Genomic DNA, 22692 nt, shown 5'->3' on the forward strand with positions numbered 1-22692 from the left:
CATATGTAGACATATGAACATATGTAGTCTATAGGTCATATGTAGAGGTGTGAACATATGTAGTCTATAGGCCATATGTAGAGATATAAGCATATGTAGTTTACATGTCTGTTCCCTCTATTTTAAGTCATTGGGAGATGAAATTTAAATAAATTATCTCTAAATGGTGTTACCTAATGAAAATTACCCTTCAATGATATCTTTTCCTCAATTTTTATACATTTTTGTATTTTAATCATGATTTTACTTAGTTTTCTGACTGTGGTATTATCCTCTTAAAGGGAACTGGGCTCATGACAAACCATGACCTTCACTAGCCCAGGCTGTGTCCTTCCTCACTGTGCCTGCCTGCCTCCCTCCCTCTTCCTTCTTGACTTTTCTCACTTCAGCCTGTCCTTTTGTGATCTGTGGTAACTGCTCGGATGAACTCACTAGAATGCACAGAACACACAGGGAGAATGAAAACCACACGTGTGCTCAGTGGGCTTGTTACTCACTACATTCAGACAACTGGCTGATTTAATAATTAACTAGAACATACACAGGATTGATATGATATTCATATAAATTGAAATAGACAGTTTTAAAAGTAGTCCTGCTGGACATAGTGGTGCACGCCTTTAATCCCAGCACTCAGGAGGCAGAGGTAGGTGGGTCTCTTGTGAGTTTGAGGCTAACCTATTCTATACAGTGAGTTTCAGGACAGCCAGAGCTACATAGTGAGACCTAGTCTCAAAAACAGAAACAAAAATAAATAAATAAAAACAGGCCCAAGAGACAAGTTTTAACACAGTAAATGTCTTAAGGTTGAAAAATGTTATTTTTCATGCCAGGTTTATTTATTGAAAATGGTAATAAATTGGAAATACTTTTTCTCTGTCACTTACTGAAAAAATGACTTAAGTGTAAACTCTCTGTGGCCACATAAATAGACCTACCCAATTAAAGGCAGAACAAGTTCAGGAGGCAGAGACAGGAGAGTCTCTGTGAAGTAAAGGCTGGCCTAATCTACAGAGAGAGTTACAGGCCAACGAGGGCTTGAGAGTGAGACCCTGTCCTTCAATGACTACCCCAAAATTAGAAAAAGTTAGTAAAACTTTAGCCCAGTCCACAATACAGCCAATTAAATTATCAGTGCATATTCTGATCAGTTTTTAATGTGCTTCACAAAAATTTAATAACAGCTTTATCAGTAACTTATTTCTATGTGTTTCTTCAAAACAAGAACCTAGGTATTTATTTCTTAGGAAAGTCAAGGGCTTTCCTTCCTGATATAGCTGTGACTGTTCCCCAACTAAAAACTACAACAGGGTTATCTGGGTCAGAAGCACAGTCTAGGGTAAGGCACACTATATCACATAGTGCAGGGTGCTCTGTGACCTAAGTCTCCACACACCACAAGTAGGCATGGGGCATCTAGGGAAATAAGCCAGTGGGCAGGTTTGCTTATCTTAATGCAAAGCACAGAGAGTCATGGAGACACTGATACAAATTCATTCATTCAAACTCAGTCAGACCTTCTTCCATTTTTAACAGTAATTTACTGAAACACACACAAAAAATGGCCTTATCATCTAGTCTGAAAAGCAAAGAAAACAAGATCTGTCCAGTCTGAATTGTGTCTATTCAAACTATTTTAAAAAAACTCCATATCACTCCTCAATAGGATACTTAGTTTCAGATCTCGTCTTCAAGAATTGAACCTTCCTAAAGGTTGACACCTTCCTTCAGAGGAGCAGTTCTCAACCTGTGGGCTGCATATCAGATATGCTGCATTATCAGATCTTTATATCATGATTCTATCATGATTACATCATGATTCATAACAGAAAGTGACAGTTCTGAAGGAGCAAGGAAAATAATTTTAGGGTTGGGGGTCACCACAGCGTGAGGAACTGTAATGTATTAGAGGGTCATAGCCTTAGGAAGGTTGAGAGCCACTGATTTAAAGGTAGACACTGGTCAACAGCATTACTCAGAACCACTGTGGTTAATGAGCCCTCTAAACTGACAGCGGATCTGAAGATGGACAGAGGAGGTACAGGAGAAAAAAACAGAGATTCCTGTAACTTGGCTTACGAAATACACCCAGAGAAATCAAAATAAAACACAGCCCCAAATAAAAAAAAAATCAAACATTCATGGCTAGCGGGTCATGCACATTGAAAAAGAAAACAAGAGACTCAAGTCTTCAAGAGAGGAAGGAACAGGGTCAAAGCATCTGAAAATCGATTTTTTTCTGAGCTGTTTCCTCATCACTTCAGTGGAAAATATTACAGAGCCTGCTTCCCTATGTTCATTGCAAGGATCAGATGAGCTGCCCATTGTTTTGCATGTGACAGACTGCCTGGCACACACCAGGCATTCCATAATCGGCACCTCTTACTGTCACTGTGACAGTATCAGTTGCTCAGCATGTCCTTACTTCATCTTATGAAACCACTTTCTGCTTTTTCAAATGCTGGTGAAACGATCTTTGTATCATCTTCCAAATCAGAAACGTTTTAGTCAATTCAACCTAAGTCAAAACGAGTGTTTTAGAACAAGACATTAAGGAGACTGAAGTCCATCCCAGAGAGTTCTGCAAAGCTGCAATGAAGCAGACTGTTTCTGAGGCAGATTTCAGACTGCGTAATTGCTAGGTCTGCCGTGGGGTGAAGTGAACACCTGTCTCCACTTACAATCCACTATATATTCTTAACAACTTGTAGAATGAGCAGTGGGGGTGTCTGTGGGACAGGCTTCAAATGTCTGGAGACAGCTACCGTGTCCTACGTTAAGACTCCCTTTCTCAGTGTTTAGCATTCCCAGTGACTGGTCCCTTGAATAAGATGATTTGAAGGAGCCAGGGTGAGCTCTCCTTGTCTCCCAGACAACTGTGTGTTGGTTTACAGCTCCTGCTATCACACTGACTCTGTATTTCACAGGGTGGGGGTGAAGACACTGAGAGGACTTGGGAGCACACACTTGCAACTGCCCTGTCTTGTGAATCAGTCCTCATCTACATCAGTTTGATCAATAAAAGCACAAGAACCTGAAATAATGTTTAGAGTCCCCCAGTCCCTTCCTAATGGGGCAAAGAGCAGTCACCTATAGGAGTGGAAATCTTAAGAATATCTGATTTGTATGGACAATGCAGCAAAACTTTAACTACTAACAAGTCTTTAGAACAACAGAAATCAAGGCAGTTCACTCTCAGTTGATATGGACAAGGTACGTTTTGAAGGATAGACAGATGTCTCCCGGTCACGATTTGCATGACAAGGTAAACTTTATTCCCAGATTTGTGCACCATCAAAGCCTTCTCCTGAGTAAGCAAGCTTCTTACTATTCCAGTTTTCTCGAAGTAACACATTCAAACAGTAGAGCAGTTTAGATCCTATCTCTGGGTTTGTTTTTGTTTTACAGCATATGGATTTTATACGGAAACACCCACAGCACACTTTGTGGGTAAAAGTAAGAAGGCAACTTATGAGGCCTGGTTCTCTCCTGCTACCATGTGGATTCCGGGTATCCAGCCAGGTCATCAGGATGGGTGACATGTGTCTTTACCAGCTGAGTTGTCTCACTAGCCCATATCTGTTTTGGTTTTGATGATTTTGTTTTTCAACTTATTCATCTGACTTTCTGTGTATGGGTATTTGCCTGCACGTATGTATGTGAGTACCAAGCATGTTCCTGGTGTCTACAGATGTCAGAAGAAAGCAATGGATCCCTTGGAACTGAGGTCATTGATAGTTGTGAACCACCACACATGGCTAGGAACTAAACCCAGATCTCCTGCAAGAGCAACAAGTACTCTTACACTCTGAACCATGGAGCCAGCCCCTGTCTTATTATTATTTTTAATGTGTGTGTATGTGTGTATGTGTGTGAGAGAGAGATGGAGGAGGGAGAGGGAGAGGGAGAGGGAGAGGGAGAGAGAGAGAGAGAGAGGAAGAAAAAGAGAGAAAGAGAAAGAGAAAGAGAAAGAGAAAGAGAAAGAGAAAGAGAAAGAGAGAACACTTCTAGGCATTCCTCTCTTCACCTCTCGTCTTGACAAAGAAACACCAGTGTTACAGATGCAGGCAATGATTTTTGCGTGGGTTCTAGGGATGTGAACATGGGCCCTCATGTTTGCACAGCAGGTGTCTGACCCGCTAAGCCATCTTCCTGGCCCAACTATGACTTTTAAAAAATGAACTTGATCTAGGCAATGTTGGTGCACACTTTAATCCCAGCACTTGGGAGGCAAAGCAGGCGGATCTCTGTGAGTCTCAGGCCAGCCTGGTCTACAGAGTGAGTTTCAGGATAGTCAGGGCTACACAGAGAAATCCTGTCTCAAAAAACCAAACCAAGGCAAGCCAAGCCAAATCAGACCAGACCAGACCAGACCAGACCAGACCAGACCAGACCAGACCAAATCAAAAAACAAAACCAACCAACCAAACTAGATTAGGTGTGATCTTTCATAAATAGCAAAATCTAAATAAATCAGGTACTAAAAAGTACTTTTAAAAATTCCTTTTTAAAATGAGAAGCAAGAGAATTAGATGATTTCTTAAAGCAGTCTCATGTTTGTTGTTTTAAGTTTATAAACTCAACGATTATAAATCATACCAAACCAGAACAATTCCTTAAAGTAAAAATACCTGTTTGGCAGGATTGAAGACTCAATTTAAATCAATATTTCTCAACTGAGGCCGATTTTGCCTAAGAAAACATCTGGCAGTGTCTGCAGGCGTGTTTGGTTGTCACTACTGGGAGGTGCTGCTGACTCTGAGAGAGTGGAGCACCCCACAGTTGAACACAGCACCCCACAGTGTGAGTTGTTGCGCCTCATGAAGCGTGAATTGTGTTTCACTGGTTGCTTCCAACGAATTTTGTTGTCTCTAATTTTCAGTTCATCTGGGCTTCTCTAGTCTACATTCGGTAAACTTGAACATCTAGACTTGCTAAATGTGTCATTTGTTGAATTTGGGCTATTTACTTGAAGTTATCCTCAAATATTTATTACTGTACATACTTTTCCTTCTCTCTTTTAGAAATGCTGACACTGTAAACGTTGGCCACACTGTGCTAATGTAAACGTTAGTCACACTGTGTGCTAATGTAAATGTTGGCCAAACAGCACTAGCAAGAACGTTGGCCATACTTGTGTGTTCATTCTTTCCTTTCAATGGAGAAGTTCAGGAGATCCGTTTATGTAATCTCTATTACTTTTTGCCTTTCTAGACTCCCCCTTTTAGTCTAAAAATTAGAGAGCCAGGAACCTAGCCTAGCCCAGTCTAGCCTAGCCTAGTTTAGCTTAGCCTAGCTTAGCCCAGCCTAGCCCAGCCTAGCCCAGCCTAGACTGTTTTATCTATTTCTTCCACACATGCTGAATGTCCAAGAACAAAATTGGTGTTTGCTAACCATGGAAAGCAGCTCATCTACCAGGGAAGGTAATCTCTCTCTCCAATAAGACTTTTACAAGATTTTGGTATCTGTTGCACAATGTTTGTCACTCAGAGGTACGGAGCCACAAAGAAAGTGTGAACAGCAGACACTGAAACCACACATTCCTGTCCCCACTCTGCTTTCCAAATTGCAGTAAAAGGTGTTATCTACAGGCCTGTGTTCGAGTCCGGTGTCTGCTTACAGGCTCCTTGCTGTCAGGCATCCAGGCTGGAAGATACTGAAGGGAAAATGAGGGAAACACTGCCGATCCGGCAGAACTCTGAAGTCTGGCCTTTCATCTGCCTCCTACTACTTAGCCTTGAGACTGCCGCCGTAGGCACTGTGTCTAGGTTTTATGGACACACTTAGTGGGAGAGACACGGACTATGCTGACTCCGTTCCCTCGGAGCCTGTATTTACCTTTTGATTTCATCTTTCCTGTTGGCGAGCACAGGTATTTATCTGGTGTATCATTTAGCTTTTGCCCTGTAACAAAGCCCTCAAAGCTAGTAGCACAAAGCTTCATTTCACTTAGCACAGGGTGCCGTGAGATGGAGTTGGGGGGGGGATTGCTCTGTGTTGGGCTGGCAGGGCTGTGTTGTCTCTTGCATCTGTGGTCCGCTGGCAGTTGAATGATGTAAGATGCTCTAATTCCTATGTCTAGTAGCCGGCTAGCTGTCACTTAGCACGTCTGTCTCCTTTCATGTGGTCTCATTCATATAGCTGGTTAACTAGGACTTGGACCCATGCTTGTCTCAGGGTTCCAGCTGCATCGTGAGAGGGTGAGCGCCAGCATTTTCAACAGTCTGCTTGATTTGTATTCTCCACCGTCCGAGTGCCACAGCCTAAAGTCAGGATGGGCGAGGCCTGCTGACAGCAGACACAAGGCAGAACATCACTGGGGCCAGTTCTGTGTACAGTATATCACAGCCAAATGTGTAGTTGAGAAAGCATGGCATTCATTTAACGTGGGGACTTCATTGCTTTTTTTTTTCCAGGAACATTTTCACTGCAGAGAAAACGGTAGGGTCATCACTTCCCTCCGCTGCCTCCAGCAGTCCTTCCTCCGTTGTTGCCTGTCAACATTTCAGGTCATACCCAGACCCAGACTGTGCTCTTTTTGGCAATAAGGATGTGTTAATGCACTTGTATGACTCAGCCGCTCCTAAGAGCACCACTAAGACAATGTTATAAAATGCGTACTCCTTCCATTCTCAGATTCAATTTTATTTTTAATTCGGTTTCCCCAGGGTGTTTATAGAATCCTCTCTTCTTTCTGGCAATTTTGTTTTTCTGCAAATTCGTTGTTCTCAACAGACATTTCAGCACATGGGATCACATCCACCGGCACAGAGAACCTGGAACTGAGAATCCTATATCATTCTGCTCTCCTTGTAACCAACGGGACTGTCTGCAGCCATGACAACTGTGACATCTGCTCTGCCAAGAGTCTCCTGTCTGTCCTTTGGATCCTTATCTGATACAGTTCTATTTGTTTTCTCCCAGCCCCTGGAGTATCTCCTCTTCCCAATGCTGTGTGTGTGTGTGTGTGTGTGTGTGTGAGTGTATTCAGGTTCGTGTGAGGTCAGGGGTCAATCTCAGGAGCTGACTGCCTTGTTTTCTGAGACAGAATTCCTCACAGGATTGGAGCTCACCAAGAATGCTAGGCTGGCTAGTTGGTGGGTCCCAGGGGCGCATGTGTCTCCATGTCTCCAACACAGGACAGGCATGGCATCCAACATTTTTACATGGGTTGTGGGGGAGTCAAATTCAAGCAGTCATGCTTGCATAGCAAGTGCTTTGTCAAATGAGCGCCCTCCTCAGCCTAGTTTTTCTTTTATCTGTGATGCCTTCCACTTTGACTAGTTTCAAAACACAGACAGCAACCAAAGCAAGAAACTAACACATGTATACGAAATCAAAACCTTTCCTGGCCCCATACACTTCTGTAAATACCTACACACCTTCATCTTTGCTCTTCCTCTTTACAGGGAAATTTCTGGAAGATAACTATCTGTATTTTCTGCTGTGACTTGCTACAGCCAGTGGTCCATGGAAGAGGAGACTACCTGCTCCAGTGACGGAGGTGATCAGTCTTTGCCCAGACTCTGGCCTCTGAAGGGGGGCGGGGACTATTTCCCAGGACAACCGATGCTGTCTTCTCTTAAGGACGTCGTGCACACCACGGTGCTGTTTAAATGTGGCCCTGAAAATCCTGCATGGCGCTAACACATTTTGAGATTCACATTGTGTGCATGCCATTGATGGCTTGTTTGTAAAATAGATGTTAAGTTTTTATCCATTACTGTAATCACTCAAGGAATATCTGTTGAGCGTGTAGTATGTACCAATTACTGTGAACAACACAAAGGTCCTTCCCTTGGGAGCTTGCATGCAAATTAAGCAGAGTTACAAACAAGTAAATGTGGAATATGTCAGAAAGGGATTCAGTACCCTATCTATCTATCTATCTATCTATCCTCTATCTATCTATCTATCTATCTATCTATCTATCTATCTATCTATATCTATCCTCTATCTATCTATCCTCTATCTATCAATCTATCCTCTATCTATCTATCTATCCTCTATCTATCTATCCTCTATCTATCAATCTATCCTCTATCTATCTATCTCTCTATCTATCTATCTATCTATCTATCTATCTATCTATCTATCCATCCATCCATCTATAATCAGAACAAGAGGTCTAGGCCTTCACTTTGGGTGAGGCAGGAGTCTGTGAAAGGTCCAGAGAACTAACAGGAGTTATGTGAACTCAAAAGGATCATTCTAGTTTCCGCACCCATGCCTCTTCATTCGTTGTTATTTCACACTACTACTGAGGAGAAAACGCAGCTGCAGCCTCTATCCAACTGCTCTCTTAGTCAGAAGACCTCACGTCATCCCTCACCCGAATAATGAAAATTCAAAGTGCACATTTCAACAGGCCCTGCAGAATCAGCCGGTTCCCCACTCATGGACAAACTGTCTCCTCTACATATTGCTCTTCCCACCTCATTAATTGGTATGATCTGGGCCATGTTGTTTCCCTTGAGGTTTTAATTTATACAACAATTATTACATTGGGCATCTCTTTTACACAGTATGTTCATGTACAAAGTCCAAAAGGCAAAGATTCACAGACAAAAGAAAAGTAACCTAGAGAAGTCTCAACAAGTCAAGTTTTCAGACGTTTCTAGGTAACTATTCTCATGGTAATTAATTATTGGCTCCCCTACTGACCTTTGGGCACTGGTACCAAAGCGACATACCATATGGAGAAAGCTTTCAACACTGCTGACTTCAGCTGGATTCTTAAACCATTATGTAATGCGTTTTCAAGGAGACACACTCAGGTTGTGTGCTTAACACCCCCTAAGACTTTGATAAAGCCTCTGAACAGATGGCAAATTGCTTGTCTGTAGCAGCTCACCTGCCAAACTTCTAGCCAGGTGAGTCATCCATGGCTTGCTGTTGCTAGGCAACAAGGCAATTCTAGGAAGCCAAGAAAAACAGGCACCAACCACCGGCCATTCATAGAGCATTTACTAGGCCCAGCCATCTTGGTATGTAACTCACAAAAAAAAAAAAAACCAAAAAACCCAAAAAACAAACAAAAAAAAAACAACTGAAAATATTTCATAGAAAGACTTCAGGAAATTCTGCCATTATAAGAAATAAGTCCAGTTTTGATTTACTTCTAGAAAAAAAATGAGCTAGCCATATGGTTCCTGAGACTCAAGAGAACCAGAGAGTAATGCTGGCTTGGGCTTTTCTTCCTTGTATCAATAATTAAGCTGCCCCCGAGGCCACCAGAACACCATTTAATTCTTCTGGTACAGTGCACTAAAATGCCTTGGAAAGGTTCTTGCTATATTATTTACGAATGTTGCATAAGCATACTAACTCATGTCTGGTTGCCCTCTGCTAATAAAAAAAAAAAGAAAAGAAAAGCCGAAGACCAGTCCATTTACTTTTCAGGGAACGTATACTTGGATAAGTCAGAGTCATGGCTGTCAGCAGTCCAGAACCTCACAAGGACAAGAAGGGCAACCACACTGTGAAAGTCTGCGGCTGCCCTTGACCTGGCAGTTCCTTCTCTGATTATGCAACCTAAATCTCTCTGGTACGTGAGAGACTCACTTGTCCAGTTACAGGAAAAGGCACGGAACCATGCAAACCGTGATGTACACCATGAGGCCATCAACTCCCCTATCTGAGGGGTCATTTCTAGGCATGAGAAATGTCACTGTTTTACATGAGGAGGGCAGGTGAACAAGCGACATGCAATTGTATCTCAATTTAAAACAATCCGCAACATATGAATAAGTGCCACACGTATATGCAATTGTGAAATATGTATATACGCACATAGTGTAAAATGTTTGCATTCTATATCTATGAACATACATGTCACTATTCAAAAAATACAAATCATTAACGGATTGTGTCAAATTGGGTTATTTTAAAAATATTTTCAGTGTTTCCGACATTTCTATAAAGAAATTATTGTTATATCTAAAAAATATATTTTATCATAAATTATTGTTATATTCAAAAAGTATTGTTATAATTAAAAAATATGACTATGAAATGGGTTGGCAGTTTTCATTTTTAATACTTCAAAATGTATAGGTTTTTAAAAAAAATAGCTGTTTGTGCATGCGTGTGGGGGGTATGGGGGAGGGGTGCTGTCACATACAAACCATAGTGAGCATACTGAGGTCAGAGGGCCAATGTGTGGGAGTTCTCATTTCACCACGTAGGCTCTGGGGATTGCACTGTTTCTTTATTAGATTGTAAGCCTATCCTTTAACAGCTGAGCCCCGTCTCCAGCCTTGAACTCAGTTTCATCAGGCTTAGCGGCAAACACCTTTATCCGCTGAGCCATCCATCAGCTCCTCACGGACTTTTTCTCAAGGTCAGAGCCTTAGCGATTGGCAGTACACCCGTGGTTTGTATGTATTTTTTATTTTTATTTTTAAAATTAACTTCAACTAAAACATATGTTTGGACAAGTGACTTCCTTTAAATGCTCCCTTCGGCAGTGTGGCTTTATCCCCGTGAAATGTCTTCGTCCTTCACACTGAAGCATATACAGAGATACAGCTTACTTTGACAGAAGCAAATGAAAGAAAGACTACAGATCTTAGCCGTCATCTCCCCCTCCTGTCAGAGTAAGCCACGCCATCCTCGATGGTCAAACTCGCCTATGGATTCAGGTCTCTGAGTCCCATGCGCTTAGGCCAGAGGAGGGCTATTCTTAGTGGCCTGAGGCCAGTCTCAGCTGCTTTAGGGTGGATGACTGACATATTTGCTGCCTCCATCCACAGATGTTCTCCCATGATTCCATGCGAGCTACAGAGCATGCTCACTCTCTCCACCCCTCCTCCCCACACCTCTCCTCCCTACAGTCCCTCCTACACATTTGTGTCCTTTTGTGACCCACTTGAGTTTAACCACATGCTGGAGCACGGGTTTAGAAATGCCCTCTGAAGCCTGGTGGGCCCACCTATGGGTACCTGATTGAAGACAAGGCCTCCGCCTCCCCTAGAATTCCCAGCAGCCCATTGTTCAGCAGGGAGTGGCAGAGCTCTGGGATCCTTCCCCAGTCCAGGACTAACGACAGGCCCAGTCTACAGCAACGCCTGCAGCAGTGGGATGATGATTGCAAGGGTGTGTGTGTTTTATGCAGGCAGCCACAGCCGGCGCTGCGTGTCCATGAGTATGACAGCTTTGTCCCCTCAAAAGTCGCCATTACACAGAAGTCTTCCCCAGCCTCTGGTTCTTAAAATATTTCTGCCCTGCCTCTCGTTGTGTTCCCGGAGCCCTGGGAGGGGCGGTGGTGGTGTTTACATTTCATTTAGAGCTGAGTACTCCAGCGTCAATTAACTAGTCTCTGTACTTGGACCAGCTGTGAGTCTCTGTCTTAGCCATCCAGCAAAAGAAGCTTCTCTCTGATGAAGACTGAGGGCCACGGTTGCAGTAATCCCAGGTTCTAGGACTAGCGCTATCCAACTACGTGGGGCATGTCCTTTCTTCTCCTCCTTCTTCTTCTTCCCCTTCTTCTTCTTCTTCCCCTTCTTCTCCTCCTCCTTCCTCCGCCTCCTCCGCCTCCCCCTCCTCCTCCTCCTCCTCCTCCTCCTCCAAGCTTATATTTTTTAATTAGCTAACACGGCACTAGATTTTTCATACAATTGTGGGTTTTGGCTAACTCCTCCTCTTCCTCAGCGTCAACCCCCAGACCTGGTGAAACCTTCCCACTCCTACCCCTTCTCCCTAAGGCATCCCCCACCCCCATCCAATGTCCCTTTCCTAGCTCCCTGGATTCAGAAGGCACTACAAGTTGGTTACACAAATCTAAAGGTTCAAAACAAGGATACCCACATGAGAGGCAGCACATGGCGTTTGTCTTTCTGCACCTGGTTCACCTCCTGGAATAGATACATTTTTCTAGTTCCATCCCACTTATTTGCAAATTTGCAAATTTCATTTGCCTTTGCATGTGAAAAAGATTCTATCGTGTGCACGGACCATGTTTTTATTATCCGATCTTCAGTCGATAGACACCAAGGCTAATTCCATTCCCTAGTATGGTGAATAGAGCTGCAAGAATTATGGGCGGGCAAGTGCCTCCGTGTTAGCACACACAGACCTTCTCGTCTCTCAGTCTATGCTCATGGGTAGAATCGATTTTTGCAGGAGAGGAGGAATACAGCCAACCCAAAAACCTAATCTCAAAAATGTTTGACCATAGACATAAATCGACCAATTATCAGCACCGCCCCCGCCTCCCCAAAAAAACCCAAGAAAGTCTGAAGTAGCTACAAGCCACCTAACACCTATGAGCAAAGACAAGAATGCACAGAGAGCATTTCTCTTCAGGCTTACTTCTCTGAGCACATTCTTCCATCACCCCAAAACATGGCTTACAGATAGTATCTGTCCTCTCCAAGAGCTGTGGGGTTCCGTGAGCTGGGCCACAGTGCTTGGCACCCTTTATGCCGGGTTCATATAGAACTGCCTCTGTAACTGCTTCTGAGTCAAGCTCCTGTACAAGGAAGAACTAGGTCTCTATGTGTTTCCTACCGCTCTGCCTCGAATTGGGAATTCCTACAGAGTCTTCTTGATAATTATATCCATTTGGATATAAAAGCATCCCTGCAATTACCTGCTCCGAACTCTTGATTTGACAGAACAGTTTGGATAAAAGTCTTCTGCCTCTGATTACGTTTAAGAGGCCAGTACGATCAAGCACACAGTATCTATGCAGATCTCCATAAAGATGGGGGAATGCACTGAAAAATGAGGGCACCCTAAACTCTCTCCCAAAGGTACACACCAAAGGTGCCACAGTTATTCTAAAGGCCACTTCAGGCTCACTGTGGTGATTCCATTTTGATAAAGGATAGGCTGTTAAGCGAATCTAGCACTGTGACATCGGAAAACGAGCTGGAGAACTGGAAACTCGGTGCCTAAGAAAGAGAAAGCCAGATGTGGCGGTGCAGGTCTGTAATCGCAGCACCAGAGAGGCAGAGAGGAGAGAATCACACTCTGAGACAGCCCTGGCTCCCTAGAAGACCAAAGCGAACACAAAACACAACAACTCAAAAGTCAGCAGAAAAGATAAGTCTAGCAGTCTGAGGACCTGTGATTGGGACCTCAGTGCGGCGTCCTTGACTGCAGGTGGGCTGCGTTGGGCTTGCATGTTAGCAGGCTGACGGTTCCTCAGTAAGCTTTGTCTCTGTGGTTGTAATGACTCAGCCTCTCCAGCTCATTTTCTCTCTCAATTGAGAGAGAAGGCTGTTCAGGGTGTAGATAAAACCCCCCACTAAACAACCAAGTTTGCAGGAATCTACTGTGTAGACGGTAAGCAGGAATCTACCGCATAGACCTCAGCATCTAAGTGAGTAACGAATTCTGATGGCAAGCAAGCAGGCGTGTGTCTGCTTGCTTTTTTATTTACTGTGCGTTCCCCAGACTGATCTTTACAAAAATTAGGATTTCATTTCCTCAACTACTGGGAATACTGGCTGTGGGCTGTTGAAACTCACAGCTGATCCCTCCCTGGGAATCGCCCTTGAGAACTCCCTCCCATGAAAGGAAGCAGCCTTTCCTAAGAGCACTTGAGTTCAAGGGCTCTGAACCTGAAACCCAAGGCTCCGAACCTGAAACCCAAGGCTCCCTGCTTGGATATGAGAGGACCCCAGAGGTTCTCCAAACCCCAGAGCTCACAGTGTTTCAGCCTCTCCCTCTGCCTAACCTTGCTTTGTTCAGTGTTCAATCTCAGGAAGAGTAGAGACAGGGCATTCTCTTGAATCTCAAGAACAATCTCCCAAGATCACAAAAATGAGGAAGCAGAAGAGTCAAATGCACGTGAATATCGTCCTTGTTTCTACAGCTTCATTAAGCTCTTGTCCTTGTCACGAGAGGTCCCTCCTTACCTGGTCGGGTTAGCTAGCCTCCACCCCGTCACCTGTTCTAATCCTATCAACCGCAGTCCAGTCCTATGGAACTATTTTCTCATACACATGTGTTCCTGCAGGCCCCCTTGTCTTTCCTCGTCTCATGAATGCTCCCCCTCTACATTTCCAGAGCCTCTTACTTGGAGCTTTTTCTGTCTCCCGTGTTAAGTGAAGATCCCCATCCCCAGGCTCCCACAGTGGGCTGCACATCGATTTAGCTTGGGAATTCCTGATTATTATCACGGGTTCCCTGCGAGTAGAGACATGTCTTTTGACTGACTTTGCCAGCCACACAGCTTACGGATGTTTTGTTCAGTGGATGAAGAAACGAGGAACTAGCCTCGTAAGTCCTGGATCCTTGCCAATGCCCCCATGTCAGTGAAGCATCTTTTAGTAGTATCCAAATGTGGGTTCGCTGCAACCTTCCTGGGACCAGCCTTCTTCCATCTTTGCAGATACCCAGCATGTGGACCACTGTGTATGCTCATGGATACAACCACACTGAATACCACAGACGGGGCTCATGGAGGAACAAGATCATTCCTTCACTTCCCTGGCACAGTTGAAACTCATACACACACACACACACACACACACACACACACACACACTCAAGCTCTCTTATTTAAGATGTTAAGATATTTCTCTGCCTAGTCTTAGATCCAACACAGAAAGTTCTCCTTTGTTTGGAACACGTCTCTCTCTCCCCCTCTCTCTATTGAACACTGGATACAGTGTCTTAGAACTTGCCAAATTCCATTTTTTTTCTAGGTCAGACATCAAATCTGATGTGGGCTACATCAAGCACAGCTGAGGCGCCTTCCAGCTGGCCTCTGTGACACTACACCCTTGTTTTGAGAGGCCCCCTTTGAAACACAAATAAAGCCTGAATCCCCCCCCCACCCCTTCTCTGAAGCTAAAAAGAATTACAGAAGAAAGGTCTGGGTATCAATCTAGGCATGGAATACCATTAACATGAAGCTGAGAAGGTCTGTGGAGATTCACTCTCTCAACATAGAAACTGAAGGGTGAGGACTCTTTATACAGGAAATGTTCCAATTCTGTTATTGTTCTCCACAAAAAAATGTCCAAACAACGAAAGTACTTGCTGCGGGCTGACTGGAGCTATCAATGATGTGAAGACTTAGAAGCCCAGGTTTTGTTGTTTTGTTTGTTTTTTTTTTTCTGTAAATGGATTCAGGAAGAAGGAAGCTTTTTAACATCTTAGAAACTGAATTTTCTGGGCCCTGTGGAATTTTTGTTTTTCCCAACTTTAGTCTCCCATAGTCTCTGAGGCTGGGCTTTAAGGAGACAGTGTGATAACATTTTTTCTGGAGGGCTACACACGTGATGTGCTTTACAAGTTGGGTCATGTGTGAGCCAGGAAAGAAGAATGTGAGGGCCTTCTGTCTTCTAAGTGTGAGAGTCAGAGGAAACAGAGGAAACTTTCAGGTACTTAAAAAAAATAAAGATTTTATTATTTTAATTAAGAGTGTGTGTGTGTGTTTGTATATGGGTATGAGTGTGAGCACTTATGGAGGGCAGAGGCATCAAGTCCCCCTGGAGCTGGAGTTACAGACAGTTATACGCTTTCTAGCTTGGGCACTAGGAAGCAAACTTGGGTCCTCTAAGTATGAGCTAACTAGTGTAAGCTCTTAACCGCTGACCTGTCTCTCCAGCACCCTGCAGGTACTCATCACCAAAATATTTCTTTTGCTCATGTTCTTAAGGTAAAATATTCATTAATTTGCTGAATATAACTAAGCATATCTAGTAGACAATAATGTATACATTAGAACGTACATACGCACATATGTGCACACACATACACACCACGAGCGTACAGTAGAAGTACACACACTCAGGTTTCATCCTCTAATTTGTGTCTTTACGATAGTCACGCCTTTAATTCTCTTCTCCTGTGTGGCCGTAGGCAAGGTGGTTATCTGGAAGCACACCGAGACAGGGTGTACGGAGTCTACCTTTTTAAACATCCGGGTGGAATCCTCGCTTATCTGCATGAACCGCATAATGACATTGTTCAGGTAGATGTCACTCAAGGTGGCATGGTCTTTGCTCTCTCTCCTCACTTGGTTCAGGAGCAAATACCAGCAGTTCACTGGAGACAACAGGTTCTGGTCTTTCCTGAGAGATAAAGAAGGACAGAATTACCACGGGGTCAGCCTTGAGGTGACGCATGCAGATGTAGGAGCGACAGCAGATGGGGCTGCCACTGTTCATTGCGGTCTGAGCGTTTCTTAGATCAGGGCACGATACAGCCTGCAGGGATACTGCAACTTACCAGGCCTGGAAAGAAAACTTGGCTCAAAAACCGTGGTATAGCCTTCTCTGCCCCTGAGCAGGGCCCCAGGAACCCAACCTAGACCGTGCTTAGGCAGCCCCCAAGGTTTAGTCCCCTCCCCCACAAGGAAAGCACTTATGTTTACATGAAAATCTATTGGCTACTGTCTCACACACAGACTGGTCTGCCGCAGCTCACAAAGTCTGCTTTGAGTGTTCAGCCTACTGCTGGAAAAGAAATTTGGCTAGGATGCTTTCCACAGAATACAAATTGGAGGGTTATTTATTAATCCCTGGATGCATAGACTCCAACCTCCAAAAACCATTCCCAGGGAATGTGAGCTTTATGGTATTGTCTCGAGGCTTATGAGTAGAACCCAAAAGTCTGCAGGCTCATGGCATGTCACATGTCCCGATGAAACTCAACAGAGCTGTCTCAGACTCATAAATGATCCTGGTTTATTCTAGATGATAAAACCAAATGAACTGCAAAGCACACAAACTTAGACATAGATACATATATAGTCAAAGAGTAACTCCATTCAAACACGGTGAGCAACCAAAATGTTACTGCCTGAAAATAAAAATTAAAAGCACAATTTATTGTTGTTGGCTATAAAAAAAAAAAAAAAACACCTAACCCATGAAATGGCAAAGCGGCAGTGTTTCTCCTAACCCAGGCAAAGAATGTAATCTGATGTGGGGTTTTATTCATTTTTCTTCTTTTTAATTTGCATGTGTACATGAGAGGGGGAGGGGGAGGGGACAGGGAAGAGACAGGAGACTACATGTGTTGTGGCATGGGTGTAGAGGTCTGAGGTCAACCTCCGAGGTGGGCCCTCATCTTCCACATTGTTTGAATAGGAGCCTCGCTATTTATCACTGTGTCTGCCAGGCTACCAGCCTTTAAAGTAATAAAGATTCTCTTCTCTCTGCTTCTTGTCTTCTTGCAGGAGTGCAGGGTTTACAGATACATATGTGCTACTATGCACAGGTTCTGGGATACGGATGCAGGATGCCAGCAAGCCCTTCCTTTACTGAGCCAACTATTCAGTAAGATGCAATATTTTATTATTCATAAACATTTATGACTGAACATTAAAGTCGGGGGAAACAAAAAGAACATCACGTCTTTCTACCATTAGGTCGCTCAGATTCTACATTTACTATTGCACTGAACCTGGGCAGCTGAGTCAGGAGGGTGAAGAGTTTGAGGCCGGGCTAGGCTAGGTAGCGAGGTCAAGGATATCTTATAATAAGGCCCTGTGTTAAAAACGAGTACAAAGAAAATATTCACCACCCGAACACCTACATAGAGTTATAATCTGCGTCTAAAAGAAAAGGTAAGCCAGATCAGGACCAGAAAGTATCCCGGGAAGGAACCCCCTTGTGCCCTGAAAATCTAGCCCTGACCTGGGACATTTTTTTTCTTTGAACCATCAGGAAGGAACATTGTATCCATGGCAGAGGCATTAGAGCCTTTCGATTGATACCCTCTGTCTAGTCAGCCCTGAAAGCAAGTGCTACTGTGTTCATCTGAACAATGCTTATCCTCTGTCCCGAGGTGCTCACAAATGCCTTGAGACTATTTTATGCATCTTTGTGTTCTCAGTGTCCACTCAGACGACAAGCGTCAAGTAGTACTTCATCGACTGGATAAAACACGTTATTATCATTGCCTTGCTATTAGCACCAACTGTAATATCAATAATAACGCGGTAATAATAGCAGCTATCATTTACTGAGTGAGAAGCAGTAGGCAGGGTGAGGCTGAGGACTTTAAGCCAGGCTTGAAGGTACAGGCGGGCAATCCCAACAACTTGGGAGGCCGAGGCAGGAAGACGACCAATCGCAAGTCAGCCTGGATAACTCGGAGAGACCTTGTCTCAAATTTGCATAAATATTAATGAAAGGTTGTGGGTGGTTCTTGCTCTAGGTTCTCATCTCAGCTCCTACTTTTTTCCTGTGTGGCCGTGAGATGACGCTACTAATCTCTCTGTACTTCAGACTCTTTGTACAATGGATAAATAGCACAACCTGTTTCGTGAGGTCATCACGAAGACGACTTGGGTGCCTATCTGTGTTTAAACGTTTGCCATCACGCCTCAGGCAGAGAGGAAGTGCTGAGCATAGAAAGTTAGCTATTTCTGTTGGGAGACTGCTCTGATCAAGACTTAACATTAACTCTATTTAATCCTCACCACAGCCACTCACTTTGTCCTGACTGTCAACACGAGAGCTCTAAAGCTTACTAAAGATCGGATAAGGACCAGAGTGACTATCAGACTGAGTCTTTGTGTGGGAGGCTGACCCAAGCCTTGCTCTTTTTATTTGCAGAGCAACTTTAGGCTGAGGACCGTTTGCACAGACACTGTCTTCAAACTGAGTAAAGACAGGCTCCAAGTTCTAGCTTCGAAGAGCGCAAGCCTGACTCTGCTAAAGACTCATTTATCCAGGAAAACAAAAAGAAATGCTATGCGCATGCGTACACACATGCGCAAGCCAGCCACCAGCCACGACGAGGACTTTGCCACTTAACAGTCACAAGCTCCCATGCCTCCTGTCAGAAAAAGCCAAGCTCAGAGAAGGTACGAAATGACAGAGTCATGCAGCAATCATTTTTCAGACCCAGGTCTGGCTGGCTTGTTAATGAAGCGGGTTTTGAGTGTCTGATTCATTTATAATCCATTTCATCTGCAGCTCTCCGTTCAATAATGAAGAATGCTCAAGTCAAAGGCAATTTGAAGCTGCTTGCATAGATATTTGATTGCATTTAGTTGAAGGGGCACATGCCCGTGGGGATCAGAAAACAACCTTCGTAGCTTATTTTCTTTCCACCATGTGAGTTCTGGGAATTGAATTCAGGTTATCAGGCTTGGCCTCCACCTACTAGGCCATCTTGCTAACCTGGCTACTCTCCCTTTAAACCAGGCTCTAAGGTCATGGGAAGGCTTTAAGTGGAACTTCAAGATCCCTGAGAAGAAAGAGGCCTGGTTCTCAGTAGCACCCCCAGTCCCCAGGCTGAGCAGGCAGGTCCTTTTTGTCCCTGTGTGGGAGGGTAGCTGGGTTTTATTTCCTCTATCACTGGGGTGGGCTATCCTCTGGAACTGGAGGAAAAGGAAGCGAGGCTTACAGTGGTAACTTTGTCTTCATCTTTATCTCTCTATATCTTCATCTTGTGTAGACCTCATTGCTACCTGTTCTACAGGATTAAGGGATGGGTACCTTTGAACAATACGCAGACCTTCACTTCTCTTGTCTTTTTGACCATGGAAACATCTCTCGCCTCCCTATGCATCCAGGTGTATTGTATCTATATTGTAACCATCATTGCTGAGAATTGAAATGGCAACTCTGTTTCCAGATTCCTGGCCCACTGTGCTGTCTGAAACAAAAGCCTATGCTACAATGGGTACTATCTCTCTCTAGGAAGGCTAAGACCGTAAGGCCACACACCATGCCACCTTTGGTGTTCTCTCTTCCCAGTTACCTTCCCATAGCTCACAACCTTGCCCGTCACTTTAATGAAGGTGTGGGCAGGTCAACTTAAAATGCCGCAGAGGTTCCTATGTCTGCAGGACAAAGGCCAAACTGTCCACAAAGACATGTAAGAGTCTGTGGTGTACTCCAATTAATGCCTGTGGCCACACTGCCCATCCAGTTACAGCATGCTCTCAAAGAACTACTACTTTACAAACCTTGGCTTAAAGCTCTCCCTTCTGGTCCTAAACCATGAGGCTCCCTTCTTCAGTCCCCTTTCAGAGTCAGCTAGTCAATATGTGTCCACTTATGGATCACTCTTCTTGGGGCTAAGGAGATGGCCCAGGTGGTAGTATTTGCCTTGTAGACACAAGCATGTGAATTAGAGTCACAGACCCCAACACTGAGGAGGTGGAGAGAGGTGTGTAACACCTGAGGTTCTATGGCCTCCATAGCAGGTGCATATTCATGTCTGTGCACCATTACGCATACATGTGTGTACACACACACACACACAGACACAGACACCACTCACACACACACACACAGACACCACTCTTCCAAGTCCTTCCCTTCTCTACCTCCATTATAGAACATGCTTCAGCCTCCTCTGTCCGTGGTATCCTGTGCTTCCCCTTGTTTGTATACTTGTGTGCAATCACCCACTTGTCTCTGTGACTCTGGGATTTACATTATAAAGTAAGTCTCACAAATAGAACCTGTGTGTTTTTTCTAATCTAATGAAGTGCATTAGTGGTAAAGTTTAGCTGTGCTCACCCGTAAGCTATTACTGAAAGTCTTTGTTTTAAAAAATTTTGATTATAATGACTACAAACATGTTGGGTGAAGGAGAGGCATGCTCTCCAGAAACACTAAACCCAACAAAAGTTATTGCTTACTTTCATACAAAAATCATTAAAGAGTGCTGCAGGCCTACAATCCTGGTACATGGCAGGCAGGGCGGTCACAAGTACCAAGTTAGCCTAGACTACAGAGTGAGACCTGGCTTTTAAGAAATGGAAAAAAATAAAGAAGAGGAGGAGGAGGAAGAAGAGGAGGAGGAAGAAGAGGAGGAAGAGGAAAATAATCTTCAGGCTTTTGTTTAAAACAGCTACTTTAAACTCACCCTTTGAAATGTCTACTATGACTGATATCAGCTCCTTTTCTTTAGTTGGGAATTTTTTAAATATTGGTTTAAAATATAAACTTATGGCTATGTAACTTAAGTGGGAATGAAGAAAGGCTGTTCGAATTATGGGGACATGTTTGCCAATAGCTTCATAGACAAAAGAGGAAATGTCTAGACCCAAAGAGGTCTGGAGAAAAGACAAGGTAGCCATCACCTTGGAAAGACAAATCTGAACCAAGTCTCTGTTCATTTGTCTGTCTCTCCATCCATCCTTCCCTCTTTCCCTACCTCCCTCCTTTCCTTCCCCCACCTCTCTCTCCCTCCCCCACCCCACCTGCATCCTAGGTACTGAACCAATAGCTCAAGTCTTCCTCCTCTCCCTTCTTTTTTCCCTTCCCCATCTCTCCTCTCCCTACCCGACCCCAGGTATTGAACCTATGACCCCAGTGCATGCTAGCCAAACCCTGGGCCCCTAGGGCAATGCCCACAGCTGGAAACAGCCTTTCTTACTTGAACTGTTGGTGGTCCTTAGTGCTTCTTGTTTTGGCCATGAACCTTTCTGCCAGCTTCTCCAGGTTCCGAGAATATTCTGTCTCAATTTCGGCTTTCTTCCGGAAGAAATCTTGTAGGTCCTGGAGCAGCTGAACTCGCATCTCCGTCTGCTGCTCCAGGCATTTTTGTTGCTCTACCAGCTGGGCTCGGATTTCTGAGGAAAGACAAGAATCCCCCCGGTGATGTCATGGAAGTGACCAAGACATGAAAACAGGCAAGGCATGCAGAGTAACCCCTGTCACACAGGTGGCTCTGTTGACGGCCTCTGCTGGAGTCCTGCACCCAGGCTGGCTTTTACTTTGTATATTCTATCCATTTATTCACCACAATTCTGTGAATGCATGCATGTAGGCACATGTGCAAGACAGACTGGGTGCTGAAACCAGAGGACAGCCTGTAGGAGTTGGTTCTGTCTGTCCCTCATCCACATAAGTCTCAGAGATTGAACTCAGAGCATCAGCTTGGTGGAAGCACCTTTACCCACTGAGCCACTGGCCCTTGGATGTTTTATTTTAAAACATCTACTGGCCTTCTTCTTTAAAAAAAAAAAATGGCAGGGATTGAGGGAAAAATATAGGAAATGTGAATAGAAATATGTCTCACACTTGTAATACCACAAACACACATTGAGTCACGAGAGAAAGAAATTATGCCTTCCGGATAATTCCAAACGCTGAGATGCTGTTGGTATCAGAGTGCATTATAAAACATCCATTGGCATTTTACATTAACTCTCCCTTTTGAGCTTGGTTAGAAAAGAAATGGACACCATCTCTTCCAGACGTCGGAGCTATGAAACACTTGTCAGTTGGTACACGCAGAGACTGACATCTGGCAATTTTTATATAAGGCATACTCTCCTCATTTGTAAAACACTTAGCTTCAGGGTTTATAGGCACACCGGACCTAAAAATAACTTCTTTCTATATCCAAATAATCCATTCATAACCAGGCGGCCCACAGACTCCAACTTAGTATTCTATTCCCAACACCAAGGCTGCTCTCTCAGCCTTGACTTGGTACACATTGCTCAAACTGACACCTTTACCGACACACATAATCCTGAGACTCCTTGATCGTTTGAATCCATTAGGAGAATGGAGGGTGTGCATCTGTGGATTCAGAGAAAGCACAAACCAAACACAGAGCACGCAGAACTTTCTGTAAATGCCAACTGCAGAGAAAGCCGTGTCTGGAAAAGAAGTCACACTAAGCACACACTGCTGTCCCAAGGTCTAAGGCTCACTACCAAAGACAAGAAGAGTATTCTCCGTGGAGAAGCTCTGTGCTTCCCCCTCCCCCCACCCTGTGTTTCCACCTTTGCCCTAAAAGAGGCCAGCAGCC

General features: G+C 44.1%; 1 protein-coding gene across 3 annotated transcripts in view; it reads right to left on the bottom strand.

Moving 5' to 3' along the window:
• The window catches only part of Srgap1 (SLIT-ROBO Rho GTPase activating protein 1), a 266805-nt gene that overhangs the window by 119064 nt on the left and 125049 nt on the right, over window positions 1–22692 (bottom strand). For all 3 annotated transcript variants that reach the window (XM_028759052.1, XM_028759051.1, XM_028759053.1), the window contains exons 2-3: window positions 21307–21502; window positions 15869–16031 (exon numbers count right to left, since the gene is read on the bottom strand). In XM_028759052.1, the coding sequence (XP_028614885.1) occupies window positions 15869–16031; window positions 21307–21502 (359 nt within the window). The remainder of the gene's footprint in view (window positions 1–15868; window positions 16032–21306; window positions 21503–22692) is intronic.

Source organism: Grammomys surdaster, unplaced genomic scaffold (assembly GCF_004785775.1).
Source record: "Grammomys surdaster isolate TR1022 unplaced genomic scaffold, NIH_TR_1.0 126271, whole genome shotgun sequence".
In the NCBI taxonomy this organism is placed as follows: Eukaryota; Metazoa; Chordata; class Mammalia; order Rodentia; family Muridae; genus Grammomys; species Grammomys surdaster.